Consider the following 22,305-nt stretch of genomic DNA (forward strand, 5'->3'; position numbering starts at 1 on the left):
GTGAGGAGTTGTGGTGGGGAGAGAGAAATCCAGTTGGAAGACAAATTCCTAGATTAATGAGATGAAATTATGCAACAGAGTATGCAGCATTCCAGAATATGCTGGTGGTATTTTTTCCCCCTAGAATCTCCATGAAGCTTGTATTTTTGAAAGTAATCTATTTTATTTTGAGGTTCCAAAGTGGCAAGTCTATGAGCTTCTCTGGCTATACAATCACTTGCCCTGATTACAAAATAAATGCCTCATATTTTGAGGCTGAATATATCTAAATTCCACATCCAGCCATCAGATTACCTATATTTACCATCAACACTGAATAAGTTTGCTACCAGCTCTCTTCCCCAAGATTGACTATTTCCAGATGGAAGTGTTAACATGGACACAGTTCATACTACATTAAAATGAATTTTTACTGTCAAGGGGGATGCTAGCGTTTTTCTGACCTGGAGTTCTAAACTTCACAGCTTCATGGGAAAAGAGACTTTGTTCTTTTCAAAAGGCCATTTCTTTAAATACATAAAAGAGAGTCCTTTCAAGATCATAAATCAGTGTTTGCACCCAGTTTCTCTTCACCAGGTTCCCAGTTGTCTTTTGTACCTTTAAATCTCTCTCTTCTTCTACAGGGAAGTTCCACAAGTGTCTCAGTTTTGTGAAACGTTTTTGGCTCATCATGATGACAGTGAGTACTGAACATATGTCTGCATGCATTGTGAGGGGTGAAACTGAGTTTATGTGGAAAAGGCAGAGCACTGTGCACCCAGATGATCCCATACAGTCATAAAGCCTCACCCTCAAATTCCAGAATTCCCAGCATTGTCAGCAATATCTGAACTTGTATTAAACAGCTGTTTTGCCCCAGATCTTTCCATTAGATCTTGCCATGACAACATCTTTGCTTTTTTCTGCTTTTCTCTAGTTTTTGGGAGGCTTATGACCTGCTAATCTATGAAGATGTTGATAGATAGATTATAGGGGCTGCAAGTTCACAGTAAAATTACATTTATGACTTCTTCTCTGTCATTTATGTTCTTTCAGGAGGAAAATTACATTTCACAATTTATTCTTGAGAAATTCATCAGGATTATTACTCCTTCTTTTGTTGTTTTCTAAGTATCTGCAAACAGATTGTTTCTCCCAGAAGTTTTCCCTGAAAACTGGGCAACTTGTTCTATACTCCCAAATAGTCCTTCAGTTCTTAAATAAAATTACAAATGGTCTGCATTGAATAGTTCTTTAAGTATATGAGAATTAACTTCATCTGTTGACAACATCTAACTCATCGAAGTTCTAATTTGATTTTGCCTAACTCCACTTTAAAGACTTTTCTGTTTCTTCATAACACCCTAATTGGATAATTGTGAATCCGTATCTTTTTAAAGACAAAACAACAACAAAAAATCATTAAACATTTGAACTCTCATGGTCTCAGTTTTAAACAATCTTTTTTCCAACTCTTTGGGAAATTAATTTATTGTTTGGTTTTCTATTTTCCTCAAGCATTTTCTTGATGCCTTTTCTAAATCTTTAAAGTACAGCCCACTATCTTGCCCTTCTGAATTTCCCCCCAGATTTTACCTAACATTTATAGATTTTTAAGATGGGTTGTTATTACCATAGTGACTAACTCAGCTTTCACTTTTTCAATGTTGATTACTTGAGTTCCACAACTGTGACTGCACAGTAAGCTGGTTATGAAGTTCATATTACTTCCTTATTCCCTTTCAGCACAAAATCATAAAAAATGCCCCTACACTTACCCAAGGGAAAATTGTGTTTCATTGTTTCATTCTTCAATTTTTCAGCTATTCTTCCTTACTGGGGAGAATAAAATCTAGAATTATCTGACTTATACTTGTTTTTCTACATTCACCACCACAAACAGTTTCATGAATATTTGGTCAGTTTGGATGGGATTTATTTCAGTAAAGGGAACTTATGCCAAATTCTCTATAACATGTGAAAAGAAATATAATTTTTTTATAGCAAAATCTGACACATGTAAAATGTCTGCTTTAAGGCAAGGTGAGTTGTTGCTAGAAGTGGTAAAGGTTTATATACTCTGTGCTTTCCAGTATGAGCAAAGCCTGAATTTAGATTAATCCCCTATTTATAAGGAGCTTAATCTACCTGTCCTTCTAGTTGGTGTCATCCCATTAACATATGACAATGCTTGTGCTCTCAACTCCTTTCCTCTCCAGAGGTTTTCTTTTTACAGATCTCTTACATATATACCACCTACCATTCAGTATTTATCCTTTGGATATGTTTAGCAACACACTAAATCAACTGATCTGATTATATATTAAAATTTTCAATATACACCAACCAGTGCTCTATACATTACTACACAGCAGGTTTACATGGTTAACAGACTGACTAAGTAGGATTAATGTTAAAAACGTTACAGAAGTCTAGAGACTATTGCAGCTAAAGGCCACAGAAATTGATAGACTGTCCCATGGCTGAGGACAGTCATACACCACTCACACCACCATGGGGAAAAAAGCATCCTAAGGACGTGATCAGTGCTTCTGCAAACAATTCCTGTAGGACAAAGGGAGTATCTGTTACAATCCTGACACTACTACACAAGAGAGACAATCTGAAGATCCAAGGAGAAAAGATACCAGCCCCTATAGAGATGTTTTAAACATTTTCCAAGACAGCTTCATTTTGGAAAAAAGAAAATCTGAGAAGGAAAACCAAATGGTATTTACCATTTATCTTAGTTTTGTTACTAGGTAACAAAACGCACTATTTGCCCTGAGCAGTTTTACTGCTTTTACCATGAGCAAAATAATAATTTTAAATTAGAAAGTTGAAAGCTTCTCTGTACCAAAGTAAGGGAAGTCAGTCTGAAGGTCAAATATAACTGAAGCAATTATAAAATATAAATATTTGCTGTAAGTAAGCAGTCCTTACATTCTATGTGCTCTATATGGACATTTTTGGAGTAGAAATTGAAGAACACTCTGTTTTTTCAAATGCATATTGTATTTTTGGCTACAGGTGTGAGTGAGAAAGTGGGTAGGAGTTGTGTGGGAGGAACCAAGCACAAAGAAATGTTTAAACTGTTCATAAGGGATAACAAATGTCTCACAAAAAAACAACAGCAGGACGATGCACAGACACAAGACAAAATCTGATTAATATAAGATCCCTCTGCAAAGGGAGAACCTTGTATAAAACACCAGTGACAATACTAAAGTGGTGTTGCAAACCAGGTTTATATAGTGCCATGTACCAGTGACAGAAAATCCCACAGAGTATCTCCACCAGCCCCTTCCCAATCCATAGTTGTTTGATTCTCAGGGAGCAGCACAGGAAAAAAGATAATGTCTTTCCCCATGTATGAATACATCCTGATACTACACCAGATCAACAGGAAAATCACACAGAATGCCTTGGTTCACTTCGTTCACCTGACTGAGGTTAGATGAGAGGGGAAATGGAAGTATTGCTACAGTAGTGTGAGTCTCTTTGCAGTGCAGCCTCTTTTTTTTCTACTCTTTTCTGCTGCTGTTGAGCAATCACCCTTCAGAAAAGTTGTTTTATTCCCTTAAGGTAACCTGTGGATGCATTGCCTGGGAGCAGGTAGTCATCTTGCTCCAGAGCAAGCAGTCTACCTTTTCTTTTGATTCTACTCCCAGGCTCCAAGTCACGCTGCATCCAGACATTGTGAACACAAAGCATTTCCACCGGAGGATGAAATAAAACTGATACTGCTTTTATGGTTCATGGTTTTATGTTACTTTTATTTGCGATTAAGGAAGCATGATGGTAGCTGAAAAAGCAAATATATATTAAAAGGGCAAGCCAACATGAAATGTGAGATGCAGTTTGAGACACCTAACTATAGATATGAATGGATGTGGTGCTTAAGCTTAAAAGTGAATACAGATAATATAGCGTACAGAGACCTTCAGCCTGCTCTATACAGCTCACAGCTGGCCAGCTGATCTGTTCTCTCACCTTCTTTGACATTAATGGCAACCAGACACCCAGCAAAAATATAGATGTCTAAATGTATCTTAATCTGAGGTTTAACCTTGTGCAAAGACATAAAATGCAGTAATTTCAAAAGCTAAGATTCAAATGCAAATACTTGCTGTTAACTCCTTATGCCTCTTAATTCACCATAATTCTCTCATTTGCATACAACTTGATGTTGCCTTACAGAAAATTATGAAACTGTTGGAAATGTCAGCATAGGAATTCAAGGAGCAATATGTGCTATTTCTGTAAAATTGTAAATCTGAATTTTGCTGCTGAACTTGCATGTATAAATTAATTCTCTGTGTTTTAGGTCCTGTACCTATTGAAAAATTTGCCCACTTGGCACTGAAAATGCTTTGAAGCATTCAGGCTAGGACACCTGAAAAAAGGACTTATGTTTTATCAAGATCTTGATTTGATATAAAAATACAAAAAAACAATGTGGTAATTTTTCCTTCAAAATGATAGTACTGCTTCTCCTGCTTCCCCAGGAACTTCCCCTAAAATTGCAACATATTCGCCATGTACGTCTTTCATCTTTCCTAAAATTATAAGACTTTTACTGCTTTCTGTCAGTGTATATACAATGGGTGGCCACTTTATGCATATAGCTCATGGAAATAATTTGTTTTAATGCAGGTGTGGTTTTGACTAACCAACACTGGTTTCCCATTGTTGTTTTAATAGGAAAACTACCCCTTAGCATTGGAAGTGGAACTTAAAACTGCAAGAATGGCATCAAGGAACATTAAATTTTATTTTTATTGAAGACTGCATTCTCCTAACAGATGGAGAACTTGAGGTTAGATCTGAGTTCAAGCAGCCTCTAAACTTGTCCCAGAATTCTAAAATGATTTTAAACAAATCATTTAACACATTGGCACCTCATTTCTGCTGCTCTACAATGGAAAGGATTTTTCCATGGATATTCTGAACTGTTTCCCTAGGCTTATAAGTATCTGAGATGAAAATTAATCTAGATGTGCACATGTAGTAAATCAAGCATTAATGTCAATTAGAATTCAAAATCCTCCTTGATATGATATACTTAGTAAGAGAAAAACACTACAGAGAGGGATATATTCTAGTACATTGGTGATGTATGTGTTACCTCATTTTAAAGGCATTCAGAAATGAAAATGTATAGCTGGGTGGCAATTCAAAATAGTACAATGAATTATAGCCAGAAGAAACTAGCATTTTAAGAAAACTCTTTCAGGGGAGAACCCCAGTCTTCTCATGAATGCAACACAAAAAATCACTTTTGAGCTATTTGAAATGCCTTACTATCTGACACAGGTTTTCCATGATTCTTCAACTGACATTCAAGGTTCAGATAGGATTCATGTGTTCTCTCTGCAGAGGAGCATTGGGAATATCAGCCTCCTTTCTGAGATATTTTTCAAACATTTCCATTTAACTGAAAACAGGAAAATCCGGGTTATCCCCGCTTTTTCTGAAGTTTCAACCAGTTTCCAAAGGCAAACCGCTGTCAATACTGATCCTGGGCCGCCACCTGGTGGCATTTGGGAAAAATAATTACAAATTTCACCCGTCCATGGGGCCAAGGCTGCGGCACCATTATTCTCAGTGCTCCCGGAGGGCTGTAGGGTTGGGCCTCTCCCTTTCACATCCCAACAGTCAGGCAGAAGAAGAGGCAGAGATTATGGGATTTGTCCCAGCCTTGTCGCCTGACCCTGGGACACCCAGAGTGTCTCTCCAAGGCAATGTATGTAAAGGCAAAGCCTTGCTGAGACTCACTGGTGGATTTGCAGTCTGTTTTAGATATTTTTATAGGTATGTTCCCAAAGGTGAGAATACACAGCTCTCAACCAGTCAACACTGCCATATTCCCAGCACAGGCGTGAATCAGGAGAGAGCCCGTGATCCTCACTGTCCATCTGGGAGAGTGAGGCTTAGGAAAATGAAGCACCCTGCCTATGGTCACACAGGACACCAGCTAAATTGATTAAATTGATTAAACCGAACCACAGAACCGTTTGGGGTGGAAGGGGCCTTCAAAGGTCACCTAGTCCAACCCCCTTCAAGGGACAACAATGAAGGAAGTAGCATTCTGAAAGACAACAAATATTAGAGGGATTGGCCAAAAAGCAGGTGACAGCACGTTGTAAAGACACATAAAATATCACAAGAGAAGAAGTCTTGTGGCTTCACTGTAATTCTGCAGTACCAATCTTATAAGAAATTAAATTCAGATCTCTAAATCACTTACTGCACTTCTTGTCTGTAGGAAATTTAACTAAGCTTCAGTGCTTAGAAATAGCAGCTTTGAAGGTACTATTTGTTCTTGTTAATCAGATTTGTCATGTTTTGAGAAACAAATGGGAAAAATATTTCTGTAGGGAAGTAAGTTTTTCTGAGGGATGAGACAAGAGGGAACAAACAGTGAGAAACAGACATTTTTTTCTGCAGTCTTTATAAAATTAAAGTGTCTGGGACCCTTCACTAGACAATGGTACAAGATTAATGAGCTCTGTGCATAAAATTGGTTTTGTTAGAATATGGAAAAATGGATCCATAATAGTTATTTGTGACTAAATAAGGAACAAGGGCCTGACTGGGTGATTGCCTGGGGATATGTACGCAGTCTAATTTAGTAATAATTTCCATCCCTCTCTGCTCAATAACAAATAAACAACTTTTCCAAGACAAGTAAATGCTGATGCAACACAGTAACTAATGGAAAATGTCACTACAAAACAGATAAAATTAAAGTTAAATTTTTTACTGTGGCTGTGGCAGATAGTTCTCAATATATCCTGCTTTAAAAAAAAAAAAGAAAATGGACTTTTAAATTTGTATTTGAACTTCTGAATTTTTGAATACAATGTACTGTGAAAGGCTTTGATCTCATTAGTCAGCCCTATTTTGCTGCATCTAACCGAAGAAAAATAAATTGCATAATTCTCCTGAAGAAACTTCTGTTTCTATTCTTTGGGTTTCTTGTCTGTGCTCTTCCTGACACAGGCCTTTGAATTCCTTATCTCTTCATAAGAATAACTTCATAAGAATCTGTTTTCATCTTCTTGCAGTTCCCTAGCAACTTTTGACTTGGACAGCTCTTTAAGGCACTGTTGGCAGGAAAGGGTTAAAAGCAGAGGAGTGCAGAGGAGGATGTGAGATTCCAAGAGACCTTGCAGGTGGGAATGCCGATGGAGAATATCAGTGTGGGAATATACCCCTTAGACTATGCCTACTGCTGTCTAGCCTCTGTCTGTTTTGAGAAGTAGAATTTCTGTTTAGAGGTAATGTAGGTGTTTTGAGAGGCTTGGATGCACTCTCAGGGACATGCTAGAGCTCCCTGTTTGGGGAGAGAGAAGATCAGAGCTCAGAGGTCATAAAAAGCACAGAGATCACAGCATGGTGGTTAACTCCATGTGTGAGAGCCCTTGACGAGTGGGTGCAAAGAACAGCCCTGGCACCCCTCAGGATGGACTGAGCCTGACAGTTCCTGTTCCCATTCCTGTGTCTGCCCAGATGTTGCTTTGGGATCCTCTGGTTAGCAAGGTAATGAAATAAATTTACTCTTTGCATTTCAGATGTAGTCTTGTGGTTGGTCTACCTGCCCGCATCAACTCCCAACAGCACCTAAACAGCCTTTACTTGCTCTTTCTCATTTGTTCTTACAGAACTTTTAAGGAACAGGTCTAGATCAAATACACTGTTGTCATCCTCACAATATCAGGTTACCACCTCCCTTTGCTGATAACTTAACTAGATTTTCTATATATTTCAAAACACCTCCAGCCACCTCTTCACAACTTCTTACAAAACTTTGACAGGTGTAAGGTAAATTAACTTTTTCATGGAATAGGCCAAGACAATCCTTAGCAATGTAGGAAAACCATGTTCAGCTTTCTTAGGAATTTAAACATTGACCAGGAGAGTGTTGCATAGCTACAACACAAACCATCCAGGCTGAAGCCATCTTCCACCCTTAACTCTAACTAAATTACAGCCAGGGATGCAGGATTCACAGGGACAGAACGCACAACAGTGGGAGGCAGTGTGATACTGCAGCCTAGTGTATGCATCATATATCTGGGATAATTAATTCCTGTACTTCACCTCTTTGCCTTAAGGCTATTGTTGTGATTCATATGAAACAGTCACATCTGTATCAATTTGGGATGGTTTCTTTTTTCTTTTTCTGTAAGGAATGTGAATAATGTCAATGGATATTTAACTACATTTTCAATGCTTTCACTGTTATTCTAATTCCTTTATATTCAGATTATTTCAGTCAGATGTTCGATTACTTGACAGAGCCTAAAACACAAATGTTCTGGTTTTAAAATGTGTGATATCAATGTATACATAAATGAAAAATTAAAAATATGTTTTTGAGTCTAAGTATGCAAAATATAACCTCAGGCTACAAAGCATTTCATCCAATAAAATTTGAAAAGAATTTCAGAGGGACCATCAAATTCATTAGAGGCAGAGAAATAATTAACATAATCTAATTAATCTCCTTGTTGTGGTGAGCTATTTGCCAAGCAGTTGAGTGCACACTAGATGGCAGCCTGAGTATAGATGATTTCATCCTCCTGCCAGCTCTCCTCCAAGAAAAGGTGAAACTAAGAAGTATCCTTAGACTCAGTAGTTTGTTTTGGGAAAAATGAAACTGGATGATGGGCCAAAATATGGGATACTTAGGTCTGCAATGTGCTTAGGTCCTCCCTGAGGTGCTGCCATAGTGTAGGTAGTATTAATCAGCAAAAAGCCTCATTCCCAGCTAAATGCATGTAACACCAGTAACAAAAGCTCTAAAACCCAAGGGCAAAATAACCAAAAATATTCAAGAATAAATTGTTTGCAGCTCAGATTTCACAACATGGAAATGAGAAAAGACTTCTTTGTGTGCCCCTTGCAGTACAGACAAAGACCAAGAAGAAGTAGCTGGTCAGGACAGGCCAAGAGAAACACTTACAGATAAGATTTGATCTCCTCGCTGCAGCTCTCCACTGAGATCCGCCGGCCCACCTGCGAGGATGAAAGACACGAAAATGCCTTCCCCGTCTTCTCCTCCCACAATGTTGAAACCAAGTCCTGTGGAGCCCTTGTGCAGGATGATTTTTCGAGGCTCTCTGTATAGAAACAAAATGATAATGTTTAGGCACTCTTACCGTGTATGCATTTTTCATAGCATCTTACACATACTCTATTTTGCCTAAGACACAATGGCCTGCTATTGTCTAAAGAAACCACGTAACAAATGACAAAGCTGGTGAACACATAAGGTAGGAATCAACCAGCATTATTTTCTTTTCCTCATGGTTGAATTCAAACATCTCTATTAATTTCACCCCATTGGAGTCATTTTCACTATGTTAAGTGACAAATTTATTAAAAGGAAAAACAAAACACTGAATATATTTAAAATTCTAATTTTTAGCAATACTAAATATCCAGGTAGAATCAATCTGTATATGGTACCTTTTTATTTTAAGTTCTAGTCTTACTTTTGCAACAAATGAACAAAGGAAAAAACTTACAACCAAAAGGAAAGCAATGGAAGTTGTGTTTGATTGTGACAGATTTGGAGCAAATAACATTTATATGCTCAAGCTAATAAAGCAGAATCTCATTAAAAACTTCAGTTTGACATTATCAGGATCATGCATTTGTTAAGTCACGCTGCAGCTTTATCACTGAACCGGCCCAAGGGGTACCTGCTTTTGCCATGCTTATTAAAAAATTGTTAATTATGATAGAAATCAATAAATAATAACAGGCATATCTCACACAGTTATTTTCATCTGTAAATTGAAAATATGACCTAGAGGATGTAAACATAACAGGCAATTTACTGATAGGAATACTTATTTCCAGAAATAGATAACTTTCCTAAGCAATCAAGGTAGCACCCTTGAGAAAGGATCCCAGAAATTCTTGTTCCCAGTCTCTACATACAAGGGCTCAGGGCTGGCTCTCCCTTGGATACACAAGTACACACAACCACATATACATACACACACTCCATGTTTATTGGTACTTACCCCATTTCAAATCCCTCTAACAATTTAATTTCAGAAAAAGCATAAATGCTGTTAAATTATCATGTATAAACTTTAAGCCCAGCGCTGCATGTCTCCCAAACACATACATATAAGTGTCTTTAACTCCTCCCAGAGAAATAGGATGCTCTACTCATTCTTTAAGTGTACAAACAAAACTTGCCAGCAACAAAAACACAAATTCTCCACAACGCTTCTTGTATAAAAGATTCAGAATTTCCTCCATATTATAGTGCAGTTCTGCATCACATAAATAGATCTTTCATTTCTGTTTTGTTTTTAAAGAACAGAGAAAAAAGGAACAGAAGTGACTAAGTTGAGGGATGCCTTATTTGATACAAGTTTAATCTTATGGATACATTGAGATTTTATCTTGACATGATACTTCTGAAATCACAGGCATTTGTTAATCTTTGTCTAGTGCTAATATTCAAATGGTATCCCCAACTTGATTATGATGAAAATAACATCTCAGCTTTCTGAAATTGAAGTTTCATAATTTTGAAAGACAAGACTAAAGCAAAGCATTAGTCCTACTCTATATGGTCTTTCATCTCTTGACTTTTTTAACATTGTAAATTCAGAAAACAATTAAAAATACAGCTGTGAGAAAAATATATGTTGCATTGAGTTTGTGTATTCTTGAAGTATTTTAAAGAATCAGAAAATAAAGGTAGAGGTTTTTTTTTTTTTTTCTTTTTGCATCACTGCTGTTGATTTGCCTTATAGCAACTCCTTTAACACCTTGTTAAATATGTGCAGAGTAGACATAACATGATCCAGAATCTAAGAAGTCAAATAAGTTTTTAATTAGAAGTGTGGCCTGGGGGTTGGAGCAGAACTAGGACAGTGAGCTGAAAGCATGGTTTCTCTTCTCTGCTTAGCCCATGCACTGCTGAGTGTTCTTGGCAACTCATTTGTTCTCCCAGCTTCAGTTTCCTTATCCACAAAATGATACGGTGACACTTGTCATCTTCATGTCCTACACATCAGAAATACTTTGCAAGACTTGAGCAACTGCCACTTATTATTTACCAGAATATTGAGGAAAAAGAGGCAGCAACAGCAAACCAATATATTTGCATGCTCTGCTGGTGAGAAATCAGAAGAGATCTCGTTCAAAATAAGAATGAGTATTTTCACATATGACAGGCAGCTTGGATCAAATAGTTGAAAGCCAGGGCCATGGGCAAAACTAGGTCAATACAACTGGGTATCTACTGAATAGTAAGCTGTTCAGCTCAACAAAATGCTGGCCCAGTTATTAATCCCTGTCTCTGATCAAGTCAGCAGATTTATGCCTAAAATGCTGCCAGTGCTGTTTTATAAATTTGGCCTTTTGACAGCAAAATTCACATTCTGCTCTTGGATGATTATGTTCAGAGGAAGTTCAGACAATAACAGGAAAAGGTCAGAAGCTGTGATTAGAATGCAATGGGTTTCTGCCCCTGCTCTTTTACCTAATCAGGTCGCTTTGGTCATGACTCACATTAGGCTGAATTGAGGCTGACCATCCTTAACATGTCTTTGTATTTCTTTCATATCTGAGCACCCTGCAGAAACTGAAAGGTGGACTCAAGAACACCTAAAAGCTGTCGTCATTAGAAAAATAACATTTAGCCATTACTGTACTACAGAAGCTAAAGGAGGTATATGCCAATTCACCTTAATATAATAAATATGCTTTAAAAATACATAATTGTTCACACTTGCATAGTGTACTTAGAATGACAACCAAAAAAAGGGCTTATGATGACTAAAAAGTTGATAAAAATTTTTGAAGTTGAAGTAGGAAAAATATTTCTTAAGGAAACCAACTACAATACCAGCTACTGCCTAGTTGATCTGTTAAGAGTGATGCAGCAATTAGTTACCTGCCAATGCTTTATCAACACTGACTGAAAAGTCTAAGCTGAAGATGAGGATGTTATGTATTTTATTGCCTGGTGTAAAAGTTACAGTCAACCCTCAGTACGATATTTAAGGAAGTCTAGGAACAGCTGTTCCAATTCTTCTTGAATATGTAGGAAATAACATTAGGGAAAATTCCTTTGCCTGTATTTCCAGTACACGTGAGAGAACTCAAGACAAAATGCAGATAAATGCTGTAAAGGAGGTGATAGAACCAAACACTTTAATACGACATGATGATGGGAGAGTTGAGAAGTGAAAGAAAAGTAACTCAAATGTGAATGATGCTTTCTTGAACTCAATGCACTCAGAATGTGTAGTTTTCTGCAGAAAAAAGCAACTAAGGCAGAACTTATTTTTTAAAATGGAGGTAGCTGGGCACTGGAACGAGCTCCCCAGGGAAGTGCTCACAGAACCAAGCCTGACAAGAGCTCAAGAGCATTTGGACAATGCTCTCAGGCACAGGGTGTGACTCTTGGGGATGTCCTGTGCCTTGTGCATTCCTTCCAACTCAGGATATTCTATGATTCTATGAAAAAGTTTTATTTGGAGACAATAGATGGCACTCTGTAGCTACCCTAGAAAAAAGAAGCAGTCTGACATCAAGTGTTTCTGAAATTCATGTTTCAGCCTCCAGCTTTAACTATTTATCCCATTTACAATTTCTTCTGTGATAAGTACAGCTGAAGGTAACTTCGTAGGTGCTAACAAAGCGTACTAGCACTTTAATTTGGTGTGTGCATGTTTTATACCCTCCTGCAGCTCTATACCACATACAAACAGAGCAGAGCAGCAGGGGAAATCAAGCAGAAATTAGAAAGGAGTGTGAGATGAAAACATTCCTGGACTGACAGAAAGCAGCAGAAGGGAGGGGGGGAAATGGAGAAGGGAAAAAAGGAGAGAGGAAAGAAGAGAGAAATCAGAATAAAGGGAGACAGTTGACTCTGTAAAAGAGAACAGAGAAGGAAATAAAATGGTAGGGAAAGAGGAAAGGAAGATTTACATTAATAGATCCAGGAGTAAAGGAGCAAATAAAGTGCTGCAATCCACACAAATTTACAGGCTGAGAAATCAATGGCAGAATCAATTTGGATGGACTTGGTTACTTGCTTTAGGGAATGCATCAGGTCAGATTCTATAAATCACATTATAAACTGCAGACCTGATATAAAAGCAAAGGATTATTAAATTAATATTTGAAAACAATAAGTAGTAACAAACCAGAACAGGTAAAACGTCAACACTTAAGGAAATGTCTTCTCTCATAAAAATGTAATGACCAAAAGTAAATCAAAGTGCAGCAGCATTTCTCTCTCCTCAACAGGTTTTTTTGGTTTATGCATGTTTAATTTGATCACTATCTTGAAGACAGCAAGTGCTTTTTATTTACTACATTTGTACTGAATATTTGATCAGTTTACTTTTAACAAAACAGAAAATGACAAGACAAAAAATGTGACTATTACTATTATTCTTCTATAGACTGGAATTCATAGTAATTATAAATCTAATTTAAGAGATTAAAACTGGACTGATAAATGATGGGGAAGTGCTTTCTAAAAACAAGTAATTCTTATAATAATTAACTGAAAGAAAATCCATGATTAAATTGATTATTTTGTGCTGCTGGCAACATTAAAGAAAAGAGTCAGTTTTAGTATTCATCTCACATTGACACAGCTCTGTCTTCCTGTTTCTTTTGTACCATCTATAAAATTGGAGTGCTGACACAGTTTTGTGCTGCTTGAAATACCTACAGAAATATTAAGCAACACTGGGTGCTTTCAGATATCAGACCCTAGGGGTTTCTTCAGTTGTATACAATCAATAAGGTATCTCAAATCTGCAGAGGCTTAGAACTATGGCTTTGATCTTGATTTGGCTACAGTTTTTTTGTTCTTTTGGCTTTTAAATTTTTTGTTGTTGTTGTTGTTGCTTTTTGCCTTTCCTCCTCCTCCCAAACTGCCATTTTCTTCACAAAAGATTTTGAAAACATCCATAAATTTATGCATATGTTGCTTTGGTATTATGGTAACACAGATCACAGAAAGCCCAGAAGAATATTTATCTTACTGCTTGCATTAGGGTAGCATCAATATACAAGTCAGGGCCTACAACCTTTGTATGCTTATGCAGTGCAAGAAAACCCAGAGCAGGTACTTGAATCAGCAAGTAGCAGGAGGGAAAGCTGAAGTTGCAAGAGGTTGTATTATTTGGGTAAAATCACATTAGTCTTATCAGGGAGAAGAGCACGCGGGGACAGGACAAGAGGAAATGGCTTTAAACTGAAACAGGGTGGATTTAGATTAAATATTAGGAAGAATGTATCTGCTCTGAGGCTGGTGAGACACTGGCACAGGTTGCCCAGAGAAGCTGTGGATGCCCAAGCCCTGGAAATGTTCAAGGCCAGGTTGAATGGGCATTTGAGCAACCTAGTAGAAGATGACCTTGCCCATAGCAGGGGGTTGGAGTTTTAAAGTGATCTTTAAAGTCCCTTTCAACCCAAGCCATTCTGTGATTCTCTGAAAGAACCTACCCGAAATCCAGGGCTGCAAGGCTCCTTCTCTTGAGCAGTATAAATATATTTGGCTTCTGATAATCCACAGTGTGAGCACTGAGTTACCTTAGAGTCATTTGGCTAATCAAGACATTTCTTTTTCACAACAGTAATTCCAATTTTCTCTCACGCTTCAAAAAATTCTGTGTGCTTATTTCTGGCAACCTAAGGACATTCATACTGGAAAGAACTAAAAAAAGGTGGTTCAAATAGATTGTTCATTCTTCACAGCATTGAAAACAGGAAGATTGGAGGGACAGAGCATGTGCCACTGTGTGTGATGATTTAAAATCTGATTAATCAAACAAGAGATCATATGAAATTCTAAGTCATTAAAGGCCAGAAATATTCACACACACTTTTTTAAAAGGCTGAGACTTTTGGTGAAACCAAGCTTTCTTTATATAGATTTTCTTTCATATTTCTACAGCTCTTGTTTCATACAAAAGAAAAATCTGTCTGTACTGCTCTCATCTATGGTTTTATTTTAATATCACTGCTATTGCATCTTGGCTTTTACTTTTCCCCTCATTATTCCCTCTTAGGCTTGGCAAAATCTTTCCATTATGATGTGAAACAGCTTCACTCCTTGCTTTCCTCCCTAGCCCTCCCTCTCATTTGCCTTTGTTGCAGTGACCAAAGCACCAGGACCTGGCAGTGGCAGGGAGCTGCAGACCTTCCTTTTTCAGTTCCCAGTCCTTCACCATGTCATGGTACCTGTACACAGCAGTGTTACACCTGACCTTGTGAGGTCTGATCCCTGATAGGGACTTTAATTAGTATTATCCTACTTTCAATTATGATTGAAAAGAACAAAAATAAGCAAGGCTTCCTCTTACCTACTGCTTTCACATTGACCATCACAGTCCAGAGGGGTAACTTTGCCCACATAAACTGAAACAATGTTTTGGTCTTCTAACTGATTAGTGATTTATTTCATTTTACCAAATATTAGTATACTAACAACTAAGCACTCAGCCTATAATACATACATTTACCAGATTACTTAGCAAAATACCACTTTACCTACTAAAGTTACCCTGTCTGCTCAAAGCAAGTGTTTTGTCCATTTATTTGACTATGGATACCTTGGCATTTCTCATTCATTGAACATGTAAAAGCAATGGTTTATTCTAATTTTAATATTGACTCCAATTTTAATGCATTTATTTTGCAAACATCATGCCTAAATTGTCACCAACTTTTAAGTATACTCAATATGAGGGAGCCTACTGATAGCCAGGCTTCAGCCTGACTGATGCATGTGTGATTGCACAGGATTATATTTTGCAACTGGTTTTGTTATGTAGGAAGACCTCTGGACTTTAGCAATCTTTCATTTTATCTTTTGTAGAGAAATGAAAGCCTGCACACCAGGACAAGTTTTCTGCTTGCAGATAGCAAGATGGAATTGGCATGCAGGAATAATCTTTCTGATTTGAAAAACTGATCTGCATTTTTACCATGACACCTGACATTTACTTCAAATGCACAGTAGTCTGTCTCTTGGGTTTGAGAAATCTCATTGATTTTTAGAGAGCTAATGTAGGACAGCTAATATACTCTTTAGCTCTATAAGGGATGATTATTCCTGTCTGCTTGTTCATTTATCCTTTGTCTCACATAATCACTTATCTCTCTTCCCTGTTCAAGGAAGTGTATTATTTACTTGCTAATAATCAAAATAAATCCTGAAAACTGCATCTTTGTACAACCTGCTACATCCAGCACAGACAACTCCACACTAGAAAGGTTTGCTTTGCATCTTGCTTTCAAAAACTATTGGTATATTGAAACTGCTGTTCCAAAAACTATTACTTACAGCATTCAATAGTTCCATTTACCATGAATGCTCCAGCTTTACAGTTTGTAAACAAAGCTGGATGAGATGGAACTGGTGAGAGGCAAGAGAATTGCACTACCAGGAGACAGGAACTATTCAAATGCTCAGAGAACACCTAAAAATAGCAGTGCCTCTAAGCCATGTTTCAAAATATCAATACACAGGCTGCTAGTAGCAAGCATCTGAAATTACTTTATAGAAGACACTTCTGAAACAAAAAGCATTCTGTAATATCTGTACCATTCAGAATAAAAATTCTTATACTTAGTCATGGTTCAAATGCTGTTTATTTATGTGTAAATATTTTTACATATATTTCAGATACTCAGGCACATTGATAAGTCAAAAAGACTCGATCAAATAAGTTGAAATCCCAGTTTCTAAGAGTTGGCTGGTAGCATACAAAATTCAATTTAGTGGGGATGCCAAAAGCAGAGAGAATAGCTGTCAGACATCACTAACATTAAAGCTTTGTGTGCAAGTATGGCAGGATTTCAAAAAAAACAAGGGTTGTTTTCAACCAATATTTTTTCCTATTTTGGATAGTCACAGCTAAGATTATTCATTAAAATCACTTCAAAAACTCAAAACAACACAGAATAAATCTGTACACCTCGTGTACAGTTATTACACTATGAAGAATATATGGCTTGAATATAAAGGAAAAATAATCTTTAAAGATGCCTTTATTTTTCCCACCTGGCCACTCATTTTGTTGCTGGACATGAAATCTACAAAAGCCCTCTCTAATAAAAAAATAAATTGTTTTACGTGCTCATCCATCACATTGTTGAAAAAAAGCTATTCAAGTTCTTTAAAAATCTATTCCAGCCAGCTCTATTATCACATATTCAACAGGGTGGAAAGGACTAAATGCCAGCAAATGCAATTTCCTCCGTATTTCTTTAACCCTCCCAAATGTAATTTTTCATTCATAGGACCCAATAATTATATCACTTCAGTGACTCCACAGTCAGTCAGAGAGGGCCAGCATGCAGGGTACAAATGTCAGCGTGTGCCAGGGATGCCTTGCAGGTAAAGCAGCTGTTTAAAAAGTGCATCTCAAAAGCAATATGGTGACTCTCCTAAATACAGGATTCTACTGATAGGAACACAGTTCCTAAAATGGAAAAATAACTTTGTTTTGACCCCAAATTCTATTAGCTGTAAACCTACTTAGCAGCATGGACTCCACAAAAACATTAGAGTAAATCGAGCTTTAACATAATGGAATATTTAGGGCTGAGCTGATTACTCATTTCTGCTCAGCAGTGGAATAGGCTAACAGCCCTACTTTTGAAATATGATGCAGTCTAAGTTGATTAGTAATAATTACCAGCTGATGTTCTTCTACCTCCTGAACAACAGGAGACCTGTGGTATCAGTTGCAGATTTTCTGCTCTCTAATGATTCACACACAATATATGCAAGTTGTGTGCACATATACTGTGTGGCCAGTACAGATTCTGCAATTTATCTGAAAATTTATTTAGACAGATTGATTTCCAAATTTAATAGGAACTTAAAGCTACAGGATGATTCCTGAATTGGTCCAGTAGACCAAGCCAGAGATATAATAATAATAGAATTTCCTTCCTTAAATCTCAATTGAGCAAATTATTTTTTCTTCCCCTCTTCCTCTTTTTGCACTACTCAAATTATTCTTGAAGCTCAGTTTTATTTCAAACATCAATTTATTCTTGAGATGATTTGAAGAAGAGTCAGGGGAATTTATTATGACTCTCTCTTTCGATTAGAGAGATATAGAAAAGAAATCTAAAAGGAGGGTGTTTAAGCACTAAGGCTGCTTGTCCAGGACTTGAGCAATCTCCACGTTTTTGATAGTCACAGGGACAAGACCCTGAGTAATCTGATCTACCTTAAAATTGGTCCTGTTTTGTGCACAATGGCTGGATGATGATGAGGGCTTCATTTACAGAACTACCTTCCAGATGATAGCCCTTGAGCCACATGCACTTTTCCTGCATAATTCCATTATTCAATCTAATTTTCAATGAATAATTACCGCAGCTGTGTTACATATTTTAAATAATAATATTTTTAAATCATAGATCTAGATAAGAAATTAAAAATTGAGACTTTTGAGAAAACAATTTCAGGCTTCACTTAGGAGAGGATTATTTTACACAGTGACCACTTTATTTTCTGCTGCACCACAACTGTACAGAAAATAAATAGAACAGAAAACTGTAACAGAAACAAAAAGACAACTAGATGACATCTTTCCTCTGTGGAAAATTTATAGTCTCACTTTTATCACAAGAAAGAAAAGCTTTGAAATATGAACTGAGAGCAGCCAATGATAGGCATCACCCATGCCTACAGAGTTCCACATTTCTATGGGAGGGGATTAAAAAAAATTGACATTTTTTTAGATTATGCCAGTCAGTGCAAACAAAATCTGTGTTCCTGTGTTAAATATCAGCCTTTCTAATACTGTAAAGATGCAAGAATATTAGTAGTTGTGAAATATTTGCATTTTAAAGCACATCTTAGTCAAAACTGAGACAGCTGTGCACCCAGAGCTGTATTCTACATTTAAGAAACTCATGTACACAGATATTCACAGCACAGGATAAATATTTCCTATCAGTACTTCTTCATCCTTAGTTTTGGACACTGCTTTGTCAAAATGAACTCTTGCATACATTAAGAAAACAGAAAAAGACTCCACTGGGCTTTTCCATGACAAGCGGGAAGATTTTACAGCTAACTCAAGTAAATATTAACACTAGTCAGGTGAGATGAATTGAAGAAATGGTATCCAATATATCTCCATGACAAATATTCTCATCACCATGAAAACCAAACCTTTCAGTTTAAGTACGACAAAAGGATCAGCACTAATTTGAAACTTCATTGCTTCATCTCACAGACTTAAACATCATAGTGTACAAACCCACATCTAATGAACATCTAATGTATGGGGGTAGTTCAGGAGTACCTGACACACCTCTGGCACCAGTTCAGTGGTATGTGACACCTCTACATCAGCTTCAACAGAAAATGATCTTACCCTTCCACAGAAATGGTCCGCTGCAAGCTCACTGTGGGTGGACGTGTTGCAGTGCTGTGCTGGGAATGACTGTATGGCCAGGGAAGAATAAAGAAAAGCATTTGTTAAAGATATAGAAGTTTCTCTTGCTCTTATTGTCTCTAGCAGTTTAGCTAATGCCAAAAGAGATACAACAATCAGATTGTTTTACAAGTGTCTAAAGCATTTTGACTTCAGCAATATCCATCTGTTGAAAAAGGGCTTAATTGTACAATCTCTCTTGTTTAAATTTAGCTTTCATTTCTCATTAAGAGCAGAAAATTAAGATAGTGACTCCCCCCATCTTTCCTACTCATTTTTTAAATACATAAATATTCACACACAGAGTTTAGTAATTTAAAATAACTTAAGTGCTAATTATTCCACTAAATATACTAAACATACAATGCAAATTTAATTTCAGAGCAAAAGGTAAATCAGCAAATGATAATGTAATCAATCTAATTCTCAGCATTTTTCAGTAAAAGATGACATGAATTCCTTAGAATTGCACCTTGATGTAACTTCAACATTAATTCTATTATACTTTAAGCAACTTGAGTCTTTCCACATGGATTTTTTATTAATCTAGGACACAACATTCAGGAAAAAAACAAAGATATTTTTTCTATAGCAAAACACAGATACTCTGAAAAGAACCGTTTTGATTGATTTTGATTTTTGATGTATAATGGCTTCTCATATTTTATACTGACATGATTAAGAAACCTGAGTAATAATAATTATGTTCAAAATACACAGCATGTGCTGATTTCAGTATTATACTATGGGATAATAGTATTGTAAATACAAATGGATAAAACAAAGTATCAGTCAAAGGCAGTTTTGTGATAATAAATTGTACTCCTTATCCAAGACAACTTGTTTATTTAAAATATTAAAAGCAGAAGCATCTGGGTGTATTTTCTGATTAGTTTAAATGACTAAAGCACATAGTGAGGCCCAGTATTAATAATGCAAAGTACACAATAAAAATAAATCTTTGCGCCAGTTTTATATCACTTATTCTAGTAACTGAAGACTGTCTTGTTTTCAAGCTTTGCGTATATCTCAAGCTGCTTGTTCAGAAGCAACACATCTTATTTTCAATAAAAGCTACTTCATCTGACATTAATGAGCAATACATCTATTTTACATGAGTTTCATCCTGTAGCATAGTCAATACTGTCTGACAAAAAACCGTCTTTTTTTTGTTTGTTTATTTTGTTTCACTTTTTGTGTAGCCCGTGGAGTTGTGATGCATGTCACTGGACAAACAAAAGTGCTGCTGCCTCCTGGTAACTTCTGTTGTGACAACTGTGCTTTTGCTTTATGTTATTAAAGTATTCATCCTTATTAAGACCGTTTCAGAAAGTTTGTGGAAAAGTTATATTCCCCTTCTTAGAAGAACTGCAAAGGTTTTTATCTGGTTTTAGCAAAACTTCTTTAGGAGCATCACAAGTTTCTGGGATCATGGTGTGAACAGAATAGCTGAGGTGGACAAACATTGCAGAATATTAAATGAATATTGGTTAAAATTCCACGTTAAGTTCGCATGTACAAGGAACTTTACACCCCACTGCCGCCAAGTGAGGGGCTCATATATCTGCAGTATTCCACCCTTTAGAAAACCTTTTCCAACACTAGGGATTTGTGACACAGTATTCAAATGAGCCCTCACCTTCTTTCATGAAAATAGTTCAGAACTGGTGATATGAAAACTCATTTTCTTTTACATAATTATAAAAATCAAGTTTGATGCTTGATACAAGCTTGTGCCTTCTAAGGTATCATTGTGACTATAATGACACCTTAAAGTCTAAAACGCAGTTTAATCATTACTTGACACAAGTTGCTATTGGAGACAGAATAGAAGTCTGATATGATTCCTAACTGACTTATTGAAAAGACAGTCTCCTGGTGAATTCTATCAAACTGATGAAACCAGCAGAAAGAAGCTGTTTTCATCACATGCTTAATACACTTGTGCATTTGCCATATCTTTTGCAGCACAGAAGAAACAAAGCTTTTGAGTTACTGCTACCAACACTTTTGTGATGAATGCCTAAACATATCCCTACTGAGATATGTAAGGGGCATAGTTTTAAACTGAGTAGTTTTAAACTGAGATCAAATAATCAAACGTTTGACATTTAGGCTTATAAAAATGCTACCATTTCTCTGAAATGATACAGAATGAACTTCCTACTAGCTTTAATAACATAAATAATAGTATTTCCATTGGAAATAAACAATAAACAAGATGGATTTTCCCTGAAGAAAAGAATCTTACATCCTGTAAAAGACCAGTTTTAATTTAAATACATTTTATTTTAGTTCATTGAGATAAGGGGAATATACTGTTCTTGTAAGACAATTTATAAGAGTGAAGGAACAAAGAATGAGATTGTAAATTAATAATAAGATGCAAAACTGGGAGCAAAGAATCCAACCCCTCTTTTTAATGGGTTTAAGTTGCTTTTTTGTTTTAAACTTATTTCTCAGACAAGGCTAACCATTTCATGGCTTCATTAAATACTAAAAATAGAGCAGCCTGGTGTTCGCGTATTTTTAAAAATGTTTATTATGAAAATAATAATAGCAACTAGTATTATAGAAACAAAAAGGTGAGCAGCCAGGCTCCTTAGCTTTAATTCTGTTCTAGGCCAAGAAATCTCTGAAGGCACTTTTACTGTGTGGGTGACGCTGAAACTTGAGGAAGCATCATAAACCCCACAGGATCAGATCCCCACAGGGATCAGATAAACCACCCCCTTCCCTTCCCAAATGACAATTTCACCCATACACAATATGCCGGTGAAACCTCTATCTGGGATGAAACAATCATGTTAGGGAAATATTTATTGTGTTTTAAACATCTATAATGCAAAAATATGGACAA

At 36.6% G+C, this 22,305-nt stretch overlaps 1 protein-coding gene across 12 annotated transcripts in view; it reads right to left on the reverse strand.

Moving 5' to 3' along the window:
* The window catches only part of DLG2 (discs large MAGUK scaffold protein 2), a 986,985-nt gene that overhangs the window by 203,757 nt on the left and 760,923 nt on the right, over positions 1 to 22,305 (reverse strand). For all 12 annotated transcript variants that reach the window (XM_083854323.1, XM_083854322.1, XM_083854321.1 and 9 more), the window contains 2 exons: positions 19,386 to 19,454; positions 8,951 to 9,107 (listed from right to left, as the gene is read on the reverse strand). In XM_083854323.1, coding sequence (XP_083710449.1) covers positions 8,951 to 9,107; positions 19,386 to 19,454 — 226 coding nt within the window. The remainder of the gene's footprint in view (positions 1 to 8,950; positions 9,108 to 19,385; positions 19,455 to 22,305) is intronic.

Source organism: Zosterops lateralis (assembly GCF_965231275.1).
Source record: "Zosterops lateralis genome assembly, chromosome: 2".
In the NCBI taxonomy this organism is placed as follows: Eukaryota; Metazoa; Chordata; class Aves; order Passeriformes; family Zosteropidae; genus Zosterops; species Zosterops lateralis.